The sequence below is a fragment of the Pelophylax lessonae genome, assembly GCF_965119305.1.
Source record: "Pelophylax lessonae genome assembly, chromosome: 4".
NCBI lineage: Eukaryota > Metazoa > Chordata > Amphibia > Anura > Ranidae > Pelophylax > Pelophylax lessonae.
Window position 1 is genome coordinate 138,792,975 of NC_138771.1, and position 14,701 is coordinate 138,807,675.

Here is a 14,701-nt window from a genome sequence, read left to right on the forward strand (position 1 = left end):
GAAGCATTGGATGTATACTGCAGAAACGCCAAAGCTCCGTGTCGTCTGGGAGGGTCACCACATATCCACCACCAAGTGCAGGGGGTCAGTAAGAAATGGCCACTCACCGGATATATATGCTCACTTACTCTCATAAATGAGCACACTTCGCATGTATGTAACAACTCCACATAGGAACAGTCAAACCGAGTCAGGGATGGTCCCAAATCCAGTGAGGTCGCCCTCTTGCACAGTTTCTCCCAAATATGTGGAAAACAAAAAGATATCCCCACTAGTGCAATATGTCTGAAATAATTTTATTTCCAATAAACCATCATACATTGCACTCACTTGTCATGGTGTAACAAAAAGCTAATTCTCATAAAAGGCAGTATCGGGGCCTCCACTCCTATTCCGATGTGGGTTCTGACACCTGCTGTGTCCTTGGCAACGAGCAATGTCACCTGGCCCTATTCATTTGCTGGATTGGAATCCCCAGTCATGTAAACAAAGGGGCCAGAACAGTGCTGATATAACTGACCAAATATGGCTATATTCAGGCAATGACATTGGGCAATTGGCAATGTTTTATTTCACAGAAAAATTACTCAGACTCTGTGCTCATATTGTAATGGGACAACAGTTTCAGAGGTAGACACCAGGCAGATTTACTCAAGAAATTAAAATTATAATGTGTTATTTATTGTTGTTCATTGTGGGTGCAATGCAGGACTCCTGCAAGCTGTCTGGTTGGACCTCATACAAGCAAGCAGCTACACAATGACAGGAAGAAACAATAAACTACCTGGAGTGCTCAACAGTGCCCTGGTAGTTCACTGAGTACTACAAGCCGATAGCCGTAAAGGCGGTTGGTACTTGTAGTTCCCCCATTCACAGAACTCTGTGAATGAATGATGCAACCAGGTGTGTGAGCCCTGCACGGCTGTGTTTTTTCTTAAATTATGACAGCGAGTTTGGGGAGAAGATCCTTGGCTCATTTTCACTAGAGGCGGCTGGTCAGGGAGAGGCTGCAGGAGTGGGAACATGTTCCACCCTCAAAACGGGTGGAACATGTAGCATTTTCCCAAAGGTTAACTTATCCTTTAAGTTCACAGATCAGAGGCCAGAAAGTGCATTAATGTTAGTTTGCTCATACATTGGCAAACTGTCACGTTAGTTTGCCATTTTCACAAACTGAGAACTACTTCAGTTTGGCTCAAACTCATGTTGGACCCTAACCTGAGCTCATGCCTATAGATAATTAGCCTATAATTTTCATTGTATAGTTGGTATATATGTTGATATATTTCCCACTACAGCCTTCCGAATAATATGTCAATGACAATAAAGGATATTTGAATTAAATACTGTATGGAACTGCTTTATTAAATATATCCAAAATGCATTTTTGGTGCAGCCTTTGGGCTTGGGAAATTTAAGAAAGAGGGATATGAATTTCTAAAAGAAGGTGACTCAGATCTAGGTAACAACTTATGAGTTTGCCCTCAGTACTGCATTTCCCAATTTTTAAAGCTGAGCTCTAGGTATGATGTGTATTGCATACTCACATTGGTCCAACTTGGACCAATGTAAATATGCATATTTCATAGCTGAGGCACTGCTGAGGAAACTGACAATCACTGTGGTAGTCTATGCTGCTGCAGCGATGGCAGTGATCTTCCAGATCCTGTGCTGAGTGTTTTCCCATGTGCACAGTGACCACAGGGGTTCACTTGCATGGCACCACCACCATTCACAGAACACCATGTATTTTTTTCAACAAATACAACGGGTTCTCTGGGCAAGGTAAAGAGGAGGGGTGGTGATGCCACATTTATGCCTGCATGTATGTTCTCTTCTTAAAGTCTATAGTGACCATTATCTTTCCCCCAGATATCTCAGACTTAGACATGCAATGAACTTCAGTTTTTAGAATTCATTCTGACCACATACGTGCATTTTCTTCATCAGAATAATATTTAGGGCCAGTTGTGTGTATATGTAATTGTAAGCCTGATAATTGCATTGTCATGTGCATACAAATTGAATTTAAGTTCCACCCATGTAATTTTCTTATGTAATAATGTTGTTTGTCTTTCCAGCATTGCCAAAAAAAGTATATCTAACCTTGAGTAATTATCCGTAGGAGTCTATCATCCTCATACTTACTCCAATCCCATCTCTGGCTTGCTGTATTTTTCTCATGGGAAGATTTCTACAAATACTGGTTACATCAGTTCTGTCTATTTATAGGCAAGTAGGGAGTAAGGTAGGTATATATGAAAGTTTAAAAGAACCAAATGTAACTATATACAGTATATGTTCTTGTCCACAACCCTTTACCCAAACTGTAAGTAACACATCCTGGATGTGTAAGTGACCACATTTGTTGTCATAGGAGGAAGAAGAGCCATTGTTGCCTGAACACTTAAAAAACTATGTGAGACACCTCCTGAAACCAACGCCAGAAAAGTGAGTCTGTTTTGCACCTGGCACAATATTCTGTCTAGGCTCTCAGTTTATGCATTTAGAATGACAAACAATATATATTGTTTCTATTTTAGAGAAACAGACTTAATATTTTTGCCAGGGAAAATATACAGTATATGCTTAAAGTGGCCCTTCAGTCATTTTTTTCATCTTTCCATCTATTAAATCTTCTGCCCTTTTTGTTTTGTTGGATAGTAAAATATTTTTTTTCTGCCAGTAAATACCTTAGACAGCCCACTTCCTCTTCCTTGTCTGGTAATAAGCCTAGGCTAATGACATCATGCACAACTCCCTCTTGCACTCTCGTGAGAGTTTGCCAGCAAGGGAGGAGGAATGAGTCATAGTAGAGCCAAGGAGAGCTGCAGAGCTGGAGAGGACTAGATGAGGGCAGAGATAACAGGAGACTGCAGAGATACATGATTTTTCATCTTTTTCATCTGTGTCTGTATATACTGTATGTGTGTGTGTGTCTGTATATATATATATATATATATATATGTGTGTGTGTGTGTGTGTGTGTGCCTCTGTGTGTGTGTGTAAATCCAGGAAGTGAACAGGCAGCAGCTTCAGTTAAAATGGCTGCAACCAGACTTAGTGGAGCAAGATTTCTGCAGCATTTTTGGCAAGTACAGAATCACAGTATATATAAAATAATATGTAAAGTGGTTGAAGGGAAGCTTCAGAATGGCAAATATGTTTTTTTATTTTACAAATTATGTGAGCTGTTCCTCTTTAAAGTGAAAAGATACTTTGCCCATGAAGGGAAAAGTAAAAGGTGCCTCTAATAACCCACCCCCCTGTTGCTGGCACATACCTTTTTTTTTTTCTCCCCTACAATTCTATTCCCCTATAGTGCTAAGGATTCTGCCTTTGTCAACACGTCGCTGCCCTGGGACTTGGTAAATAGTTTCTTGGGCATTTAGTGCTGCATTGTGGGAGTAAGGGAGAGGGCCACATGTCTGAACGTACCATGGTCATCATATGGCAGCAAACCATAATTTTAGTTTAAGTAATAATTATATTTTGGAAAGAAAAGCAGTATTACTTTACAGACTGTCAAACAAAACTAACTTTGAGCTTTTCTTTTACATATAGAGATGTGCAGACTCGCTCAATCAAAGAGAAGATTTATAAATGGGACCATCATTTTAAATTTCCCACAAGAATGATTGTGACAGCAGTGCTCTGTCTCATCTGCCTGTACAATGTAAGTCGTGCATAAAGGATAACTTCAAACAAATTACCATAAAATAATTACCATTATTCAGTTGACCATTCATAAGGACAAATAAAACAGTTTTAGACTTAATATACTATAATTATCTTAATTCAAACAAACATTTGAACCAATTGTCACCCCACTAGCAATGATGCAGTACACTGCACAGGTGGCAGATAGGACATACTGTATGATACTGTTGTAGGATGACTGCATTTGTTTTTGGGTGGAAATCATAGAACCAGTGTGTCCACCATTTATTGTAAACACTTAGCATTAACAATTGATTGTTCAAATGTCATCATAAGCACTTGGACAGTTTAATTCAGCCATTCTCAACTAGGGTTCCTCCAGAGGTTGCCAGGGGTCCCTTGAACTGTGGGTGACTGACCTCTTATTTGATACACAGAGAAAGAGGGGACCCCCAGGTGGAACTTTAAAGGCAGAGAGTAAATGGAGTAATAGGAATATAAAATCAATCAATTTTATTCAGATAATTAAAAAGGGACAAATATCCCATTGCAAGAAATATACAAAATTGACCATCCATAGGAGTACACTTGTACTATAGGTTCACACAGGGAAACCAGGTGGGTCACAGGGTGTAGATACCCAGTCAAACATAAGGTTCACTGATATATCCAACATGTTTTGGAACATACAAATTCCTTCTTCGAGGGAAAATAGGAACAGTACACATAAATGTGTATGGTTAAACAAATCCGTATCATCATAATCAAATCCATGCAATAATCATGGCATATATTATACTATATACTCACACTTATACAGTTGGATCAAACATTGCAGTTAACTCCTAGATATGTGCCCTATTGCAACCATGTCTAAGCATGTTGCCCTGGTATAAGACTGTATATCCCAGGGCCAAAAGATGGAAGAAAGGCTTCAAAAGCAAATGCTCAAGGATTCTGCTACGTTGCTTATGCACAAGGATCAACAAAAAAGAACCAGTCCTAATAAAAAAATAACAACGATAATAATAGTAGACATATGGGTTTCCTCAACAGTCAGTATGACATATCTAGTGTATGTAACCAGTAAATATGTGGAACATGAGGGAGACTCCAAGTGGTGCCTAGCAGTAAATGCATGATCCACTGGGTTTAAGACCTCCTATTTGATGGTGCCTGCACAGTTCCAGGGCCAAAGCTACTTGGCATAGTCAGCTTTCCAGAGACCTAGAAATGTCAAGGGGATCCTCTAGGGCTGCTCCAAGTTCTTCTCATTATTATTTATATACCATGACACAAAATAATTTATGCAATGTAATTAAGTTGTGAGGATAAAAATATCATCCAGCTGGTAAACAGCTCTTGATGGGTGTTGTTCCAATGAAGAGAAAACAATTCACCAAACAAATTCAGAGCACAGCTAGACTACAGAATACATGGGCCAAGTAGCACTTGCAATCTCTGCTACTGCTCAACTGAATTATAAGTGGATTGCAGTAGGTAGATGTAAGAGACATGGGAAATTTCAATACATTCAGTTAATGACAGCTTTTCTTTTCAGTTTGTCTTAGTGGACTTGTTGGTGTCACCCAAGGCTGTGAAAGGTCTGGATTCATTGATACTAGGAACAGTGAATCTTTCGTTTTCTGGCCAGACAAAGTTTATCTTATATCTCCTAAAAGGTCAGGTTAATTAATTTGTAAGTCTGCCATTCCACTTGTTTGTAAAAAGGCTATTCGTTCCTATAGTATTACATTTCCTTTTGTATTTTTTCAGAGTGTTGGTTTTATGCTACCTTTCCGTCAGCTCTCACAAGTGTTATCTACATGTTCCATGTACTTTCCTGCTATAGGTAAGATAAATCTCAAACCTTGTATCACTATCAATCTCATTATACAAGTTTGATTTCACTGAAAGCCCAACTCCAGACAAACCTTTTTAAATAGAGTGGGGAAGAGCTAGGACTTCTGTTGGGTTTTTATTGGTGTGTCTTTCCACAGAGGATACTGTCCCTTATATTCTTTTCATCTGCACCCAAGACATATGTGGTATTAGAATTCTCACAGAGGTTCTGACTCTAAAAGCAATACAATACTTTTTGTTTCTGTCACCTTGCCTTCAGTACAACAATGTTATGTACCAAATGCACCGTTGCTTAGAACATCATATTCCTAATGCCTTTGACATTACGTTTGTATTTTTACTAGAAAGGAAATGAAGAAACTTTATGGAGGGACATCCGAAATTGATTGTACAGGAAGCCCACCTGTTATTCTGGTAATATGTGTATCAAATTCAATACTTTTATAGTATTTTAAGGGATCTAACTTGTACCCAGCATTCATTTAGTAATATGTGATCTCACATAAACACAGCACTCCCTTACAATGACTACATCAGCTTTATCTCTCATAAAGTGGACTGAACCATCCTTGTTCAGGCAACATACAGGGTCAGCATTGACTTCCTGTAAAAAGATGATGGCTTAGAAATTACAGTTATATAATGTCTACTGTGACAAAGATGCAGCGTCTTAATATAGCAACAACAAATTTAAACGTCCACTATAAACCATGTGCATTAAAATGTGAAAATCACACACAAAAAATGCATGAATAAACTAAAAAGTAATTTAACTCCAGCAAAGTTTATTGCTTCCACCATCCAGAAAAAGGGACACCACATGCAACTGTGGATAAGTCCGCACTTACCAGCTCACTAGTTGCCAATGCAGCAAGTCACACTTTGGGAATGAACTTTTCAGCTTCCACTCTATGGACATCTAGCTCCATCCATCCACCTGAGTTCCTCTGACTGTAGCAGCAGCAGCCCACCACTGGGGAAGATTTGGAAAAGCCCACAACACCACTAGATGGAAAAGAAGCACTCACGCAAGGAGCCAAAGAGCCAAATACCAAAACAGGTTAGTAATAGTGTAGTAAGTTATTACCGATGCATAAGAATCACATAAAAACTATAAAAAAAATCCACTTGCCAAGTAGTAAAAACATACTGTATACCACAGTGCACTTACTTAGATGGCTGCCAGTTCTGAAACTGGAAGTGGCAGTGTGACACCAGCATAAAGCTCCACCCTGACGTGTTTCGTGCCAATGCCCAAATTCAGGGGACACTAGCGTCCTTTATCACTGTTATGTGTTCACAAATGTCTGCACAGGTCTGTCCCATTCCGCAGCCTATTATCTTGTGACTTGTTACGGAGTTGCAGTCTTTGTAGTCTGATCATTGGGAAGGAGGAGACTGAGGAAATGCTTCCCTTTGTCTGAAGCACATTGGTGACAATGTCTCAGCATAGACAAAGGGGCACTGGAGCTCAAGGATGGCTTTTTAATTGTCATAGGTTAAGCTTTGTTAAAAAATATACCATTGCCGTGTACTGTCACAAGTCAGGAATTTATTCAGGCAGACTTGTAAAGTTACTGAAAGGTCCACTTTATGGGTAGAAAAAGTGTAAAACAGGTAAACCAAGATTGCAATGCAAATTATCTATGCTGGGTGCATGATAAAAAGAAAATAATCAAACTATAAATAAAGGATGTGTACATAGTCATGCTAATAAAATTGTTGATGAAGTGACATTTTGTTTTAAATTAGCTCAAACAAGAAATTATAGACTGTGGACATGTTGGTACCCTAAATTGTTGAGTTACAGAATTCATGGTTGACGGGTATTATTAAAATATTATTATTGGTATTATTGAAGTAGGATTCCTTTTCTTGCATAGTTATATTTAAGTAACCGTGCAATAAAATGTTGATGAAGACAAACTAGAGATCTTCAATTAAGTCTGAGAGCTACAAACTGTGTTTTCGTACATTTATTTGCAACAATAGTACTGAGATAGTCTTGGGTAATCTTTTTAAAGAGGTTCCCAAAATGGAAAAACTGCAGACCAAATATTTGAAGCAATAGAGCATAACCACCATGTTCTTTTACTGCGACACCTAACATACTATGAGGATGCAGTGTTCATGTGATGGTCATATTAAAGGACTAAACACATTGTATACATTATTTTGCTAGCTATCAAATTTTGGACCTGGAAGCAGTTTCTACGGGTAGTATAGTAATGTTGCCACCTAACAAGAGAGTCATATAGTTTGCAATTGAATTCCCAAGCTTATAAAAAAAAATGCCTTGGGGTTTTCAATACTTTGATCTCATACAGTGTAAAACACAATAGCACCAAATATCCACATACAACAACCCTTGCTACATTACATCTTCCGGTAGAAACAGCTACAGAGTTATGTTGTACTCCAGGTTTTAATTCTTGCATAATATAAATCAAGGTGTTTTTCTGCTCTAAGTAAAAAAATATGTGAAAACTGAACAGTGACCAGAAAAGCTGCATACACAGACCTTATAGAAGAAAGTCCAAATAGTAAGTGTTGTATAAGTGTAGCGCTAATATACAAGTGACACAAATCCCACACAATAATATAACTGAAAACATTAATGTGTTGAAAAAAGGTCTTGGGGGAACTACAGGTCCCAGAAAAATAAATACAATCCAAATCATAAGTCTATAAAGAGTCCTCCAATAAAGGAAAAAAAGTGCCCAAAGTGTGCAACACACTTAGAAGGAATCAAAAGTCCCAGCAGATGCAGAGTGTCCAAATAGTTCTTCACAATATGACAAGCGTTCACCCGTGACTGAAGAGATGTATAAATAGGCTGCTTACCAGACCCACATGGCCATCCAAACTAATGGATAGACCACAAATCGCTTGGAAACAGGACAAATGAATAGGATCCAGTAGATCACTCGTCAGGATATATCAGGCACAAAGACCCAAAACAGATGTACAGGTATCACCAATATAGAGCCAATCCTCAAGATGTACCAAGTAGAGCCCGTATAAACCACATGATCAGGGAAAAGGAGAAAGCCACATAGCGTGATACTGCTTAAATTTAAAAAACGTTTATTAAAAATTGCACTTACATAGACCATGTAACAAGCGAGCATGTCACAAGAGCCGATAACTGAAAGCAAGCGCCGGCATCCAGCGTTCACACATAGAGTCTGTGGCCGGCTGTGGGGGCATGGTGATGTCATGTCTGGCACCGCCCGACACGTTTCATCATAGGTTGACGTCATCCGGGGCGTGGTTCCAGACATGACCAACACGCCTATTTATCCCCCTTTGCAATAAGAAGCTATATGCCGGTCTCCCAGTAACCGCCAGTAAGGGTGGAAATGCCACATCATATGCACAGAGAGAAAGGGCGGATATGATGTCACGCATATCAAATCCTCAGATGGGCAATTCCAAAACACCAAGGGCGGAAGTACCATATCGTATGCATATAGAGGAAAGGCAGATGTGATGTGATGTTCAATTGAAAATGTGAGAAAGTGCGCTGATAATGTTTATGTGCTGCTACCAAAGATCCAATGTGTGGAAATAAATATAGTGAAAAAAGTCTGGTGCGCTACAATGTGTTACAATGTTGAGATGTGATGTTCAAACCACCAAATCCTCAGACGAACAATCTCAGACACGGCAAAGAATTAAAAAATAAAAACAGAATATTTTTCATATATAAAAATAACGTGTAAAAAATGATGCCAGAGGTTTTCCATTTGCAATATACCTAGAAAATAAACCACTAGTATAAAGAGTAAAAAAGGAGAACTCCACCTAGTGGCAAATTTTCTATGAAAGTAAAACTCTGTGCATACAATGGAGCATCTCAATTAACTCAATGTAATAATCTGTATCACAACAAGAGAAAATTCTTATTCCACATAACAAAAGAATAATATCAAAGAAAACGGGTCTAGAGGGTCCATCAATTACAGTTCTTGCTATTTTATGTCTTAGAGAAGTGACACCTCTAAAAATGATGCTAGGTTGATTTGGTAATACTGGACCCAAAACACAGTAATTTTTTTTTTTTTCCAAAAATTTTTAATTACAGACCAGTATTTTCGAATGATGTTTTTATAATAAAATGCTTTGTTGAAAAGGAGGTGACAAAAGAGTTTTTGAAAGAGTCAGGATTTCATCTCTTCCGTGAATTGGGTACCAGTAATGTTGATCTATCAATATTAGCCACCTCTCCAATGGCTTTATCTAGGCTGTTATGATTATAGCCCTTATCCAAAAATCTGGATTTTAAGTCTGAGGCCTGTGACAGGAAGTCCCCAAGGTTGGTACAGTTCCGGCATAGACGCAAGAACTGTCCCTGGCCTCGTGATGACAACTATCTGTGGGTATAAAGCCATTAAGGTCAGTTTTTTTAAAAATGTGTGGTGGTGGTTAACCGGTCTCCACACACAGCCAAATTTAGATCCAGAAAAGTGATGTGTGATGTACTGCTGGAACAGTCTAGCTTAATCCCTCTATTGTTCCTATTTATATCTTGCATAAAGGAATCGAAGGATAGCTGATCACCTTCCCAAAGGAGGAGGATGTTATCTATGTACCTCGCCACAAAATAAGTTGTGGCAGTCAGTCTCTAAAGATGAAATCCTCCTCCCACCGGGCCAGAAAGAGGTTTCCCAGACTTGGAGCGAATTTGGCTCCCATCGCGACACCGCGATCCTGTAAATAAGTGTTATTAAACCAAAAAAAATTATGTGTCATGGCAAACCTCAAGACCTCCAAGACAAATGACTTTTGTTCCGCCACTAGAGAGCTCTCTGCATCCAGATAGTAACCAGCTGCTTCCAGCCCTGGTTGGTGGGAAATAATGTTATACAGTGACGTTACATCAGCTGTAGCCATAATAAACCCCTCTTTCCATGTAATCTCTTGCAAAATATTTAAAACATGGGTAGTGTCCTTAAGATACGATGGCATCTTAGACACCAAGGGCTGCAAAAATTCATCAGCATATTTACCGATGCGAGAGCAGAAGGAATCTATCCCGCTGATGATGGGACATCCTGGAGGTCTAATGGGATTTTTGTGGACTTTTGGAAGAAAATAAATTACCAGTAAACGTGGAGCAGAAGGGATGAGGCATGCTTTTTCCTTTTTATTTAGGATACCATCATAGGCCTTATTAATAAGTGACTGGAGTTCCTTCTGATATTTGGTAGTTGGATTGCCCTTTAGAATTTTGTATGTGTCTCTATCCCCTAAAATGTTATTCATTTCTAAAATATAATCTACCTTGTCCATGATGACAACACCTCCCCCCTTATCAGCGGGGCGGATAACTATGTACTTTTGATCACATAGTTTCTGTAGATTATATTGTATATTAGCGCTACACTCATACAACATTTAATTCTTGCATACTCATGGCAATATTTGAAATGCAGATAAGGCAGCGCTCTTGTTTTTCCTGTCTTCATTGCAGTTGTTGAACATGCCAACACGTTCCTACACAATTTGCTTGTTTAATTTCTTTAGACCTATAGCATGCTGGAGATTTTTTTTTTAGAAAAAAAAAGTCTCTATGTGCATCTGCACATGCTCAACATTTGCTTGTTTGTCCCTAAACTCTCCAACTTTTGGATCACTGTACTCCAAAAATACTACACTAAGATATATTCAAGGTCAGATTTGTGACCTTGCATCTGAAGTTTATCAAGTAATTTCACCTCAGCCATTAACAACATGTTCATTTATTTGACTATACAATTTGATCATGATATATACAATCCTGGAGGAAGTCAGGTCAAAGTTAAGCCTTATACAGTAATTCGATTTCAGCCCCTTTTATGAAGATCTATGTCCAGTATCACAAATTCATGTGTAAAGAAATACTGATGTTTTTTTTTTTGGTAATCCTTTACTAATTTTTTTAAAGGTAAATGTCTCTCCCACAATCTGAAGACTATACACCCATACTACAAACATGTATTTTACCCCCATAAAATAGGACAGCATGCATGCATTTTCCAAATTATGCTGTATGACCAGTATACTGTATATTAAATGTTATCAATATCTGTTATTTACACTTTGTCCCTCTGTTTTTCAGGCAGCCAGTATTAGATACACAGGAAATCAGATAGCTTACCTACTATGGGGTAAGTGAAAGACGACATATGCATGATGATGTCGCTTTGGGTAGATTGACAACATCCCTCCATCATCTTGGTACTAGTGTACAAGCCCTTGGAAAATTTTGATCAGATTCATTTTAAAGCGGTTGTAAACCTACTGAAAAAAAACAAAAAAAAAACCTGCAAGCTAAAGGCATAATGTGTTAATATGCATCGCATACTAGCACATTATGAAATACTCACTCTAGAACAAAGCCCTCTCAGCGGCGCCCGGTTACCGCTGAGAGGGCTGACATCTTCTCCCATCCTTTCTTCTGGGATTCTTCTGGGATTGTGGGCTCCGGCGTTGTGAGTGGGGGCCTTTGGTTCCTGCAAGAAGCTCTGAAGTTCCAACACAGTACGCCAGACCTTCAGAGCGCATGCACCATTGAGCTCAGTGGCTGCATGTAAAGTGAATATCTCCTAAACAACACAGGTTAAGGAGATATTCATTTTTCCTACAGGTAAGCCTATGATATTCATTTTACCTACAGGTAAGTCTTATCATAGGCTTACCTCTAGGTAAAAATAGGAAAGCATGGTATACAACCGCTTTAAGCAATTGTCTGTGGTTGCGGACTCTTTTAAGATTTCCACCCAATTCACTTTAAGTGTATTTCCACTTTTTTGGCTAAATTGGGATATTACCTACTTTACATTAACATAGCATGAGTTTAAAAAAAAAAAAAAAAAAAAAAAAAAAGATTCTGGTCACTTGTTTAGGTGATTTCTAGTTGTTAAAATCCTGACATGCTCTCCCTGCTTTATGTTTAGGAGGGGACTGTGGAATATTTTTAGGTATGCTGTGTGAATGGAAACACATAAACATAGTTTTCTCAAATTTTACTGCAAAAGTAGAAGCATGCTTCAAAGCAAAAGTAGAACATTTAAATAATTTCTGTTAAAAAATCAACACCACCAATTTTGCAGCTACAGTGAGGGAAAGAATTATTTGGTCCCCTGCAGATTTTGTAAGTTTGCCCACTTACAAAGTAATGAAGGGTCTATAACTTAACTTATCATATGTGTATTTTAAATGATAGAGACAAAATATCAATCAAAAATCCTGAAAAAAACACAAAACAAATGCTATAAATTAAGTTGCAGTTCAGTGAGTGAAATAAGTAATTGATCCCCAAGGAAAACCTGACTTAGTACTTAGTGGAAAAACAATTGTTGGCAAGCACAGAGGTAAGACGTTTCTTGTAGTTAGTGACCAGGTTTGCACACATCTCAGGAGGGATTTTGGTCCACTCTTCTTTACAGATCTTCTTTAAAACCTTAACGTTTCTTGGCTGTCACTTGGCAACTCGAAGTTTCAGATCACCATAAGTTTTCTATAGGATTAAGGTCTAGAGACTGGCTAGGACACTCCATGACCTTAAAATGCTTCTCCTTGAGCCACTCCTTTGTTGCCTTGGCGGTATGTTTTGAGTCATTGTCATGGTGGAAGACCTTTCCATGACCCATCTTCAGTGTTCTGGCTGAGGGAAGAAGATTCTAATACAATATTTTACAATACATGGCCCCATCCATTGACCCTTCAATGCGGCAGAGTCAGTCTGTACCTTTAGGAGAGAAACAGCCTCAAAGCATAATGTTTCCACCTCTATGCTTGACGGTAGGGATTTGTTCTTAGGGTCATAGTCAGCATTTTTCTTCCTCTAAACACAGCGAGTCTCCCTCCTCAAGAGGACACATGTACAGTCATGCCAATGAACATCTAAATGATTCAGAGAAGGATTGGGAGAAAGTGCTGTGGTCAGATGAGACCAAAATTGAGCTCTTTAGCATTATCTCAACTCACCTTGTTTGGAGGAAGAAAAATGCTGACTATGACCTCCACTGTATAAATAATTAACATACTGCATTTACCTTTTATGTACATAGTTCTCACCTGGTTGGGATATAAGAATTGGTTATACTGAGCTGAGCAGGTTTCTGCTTGCAGCTGATAGTATACTGCCAGGTGAAAACCATCTTACTAGTATATAAGAGATGATGGAGTGACCTTGTACGGTTTCAGTTCTAGATAACTCCCAGCAACCATGTAATGCCCATTTCTGACCTTGTTGTTGCCAATAAAAATATACAATACATTAATACTGCAATTTACTTGTTTGTAACAGCAATTGTACACAAATTTAAACTGGTAGTAAACTTTGAAAAAAAATAAACTTTCTCCCTGCAAGGTAAAGGCATAATGAGCTAGTATGCATTGTAGACTAGCACATACATTATAAAAGACTTACCTTGAAACAAAATCCTCCAGCGGCACACTATCACAGCTGCATAGGCTTCCAACTTCACCCAGTCTTCCTTCCGGGTTCGCAGGTTGTGGCCGTTTCAATGGCTGAGCCCTAGATGACATCATTCCTGCCCTTCTGAGTGCATGCGCCGGTAACATCGCTGGCTGCCAAACGGTGCACATTTAGGAGGTATTCATTTAACCCACAGGTAAGCTTTTTTATAAGCTTACCTCTAGATAAAAATCAAAATGGAGAGTTTACTACCACTGTAAAATAGGAGGTTAGAACAATATAGTTATACATAAATATATTGTTTTACCCAGTGTTCATAAATATATGGGTCAACACAAATCGTATTATTTATTTCCTATGTACACCGCATTTAGAAGAGTAGAGTCATTTGCCTATGTTTTATAATTCATATTCCATATGTCTCTTCTGTTTGCTTCCAGGATATTTTCTTTTGCACATCATGTTCTTCCTAATCAGCTTGATTATAACATTCTGGTTTGTCATTCCAATACAAGAGGGAAGAGGAATGGTCATACTGCAAGGGTTTGGCTACACAGTGTAAGAGTTCTGCTTAGTCTGTTCATCTGCGTGTTATTACCTTAAAGCGGAGTTCCGGCCTCAAATACCTTTTTTAACTAAAAATACCCCTATAATACTAATCCATCACCCTTTACAGAACCGCTATTCTCATACTTACAAGGTGTACAGTATTGGATTTTAGTCAAAATCTTACTTTTAAAAAAGGTGTCT

At 38.5% G+C, this 14,701-nt stretch overlaps 1 protein-coding gene across 1 annotated transcript in view; it reads left to right on the forward strand.

The window, feature by feature from the left end:
- LOC309552556 (stimulated by retinoic acid gene 6 protein-like) overlaps window positions 1-14,701 on the forward strand; it is a gene marked incomplete at both ends in the record, with an annotated part of 66,662 nt that overhangs the window by 25,876 nt on the left and 26,085 nt on the right. Inside the window, 8 exons of the mRNA XM_082253509.1 lie at window positions 2,126-2,248; window positions 2,378-2,451; window positions 3,565-3,676; window positions 5,222-5,342; window positions 5,437-5,512; window positions 5,868-5,937; window positions 11,627-11,675; window positions 14,392-14,509. Coding sequence (XP_082109635.1) covers window positions 2,126-2,248; window positions 2,378-2,451; window positions 3,565-3,676; window positions 5,222-5,342; window positions 5,437-5,512; window positions 5,868-5,937; window positions 11,627-11,675; window positions 14,392-14,509 — 743 coding nt within the window. The remainder of the gene's footprint in view (window positions 1-2,125; window positions 2,249-2,377; window positions 2,452-3,564; window positions 3,677-5,221; window positions 5,343-5,436; window positions 5,513-5,867; window positions 5,938-11,626; window positions 11,676-14,391; window positions 14,510-14,701) is intronic.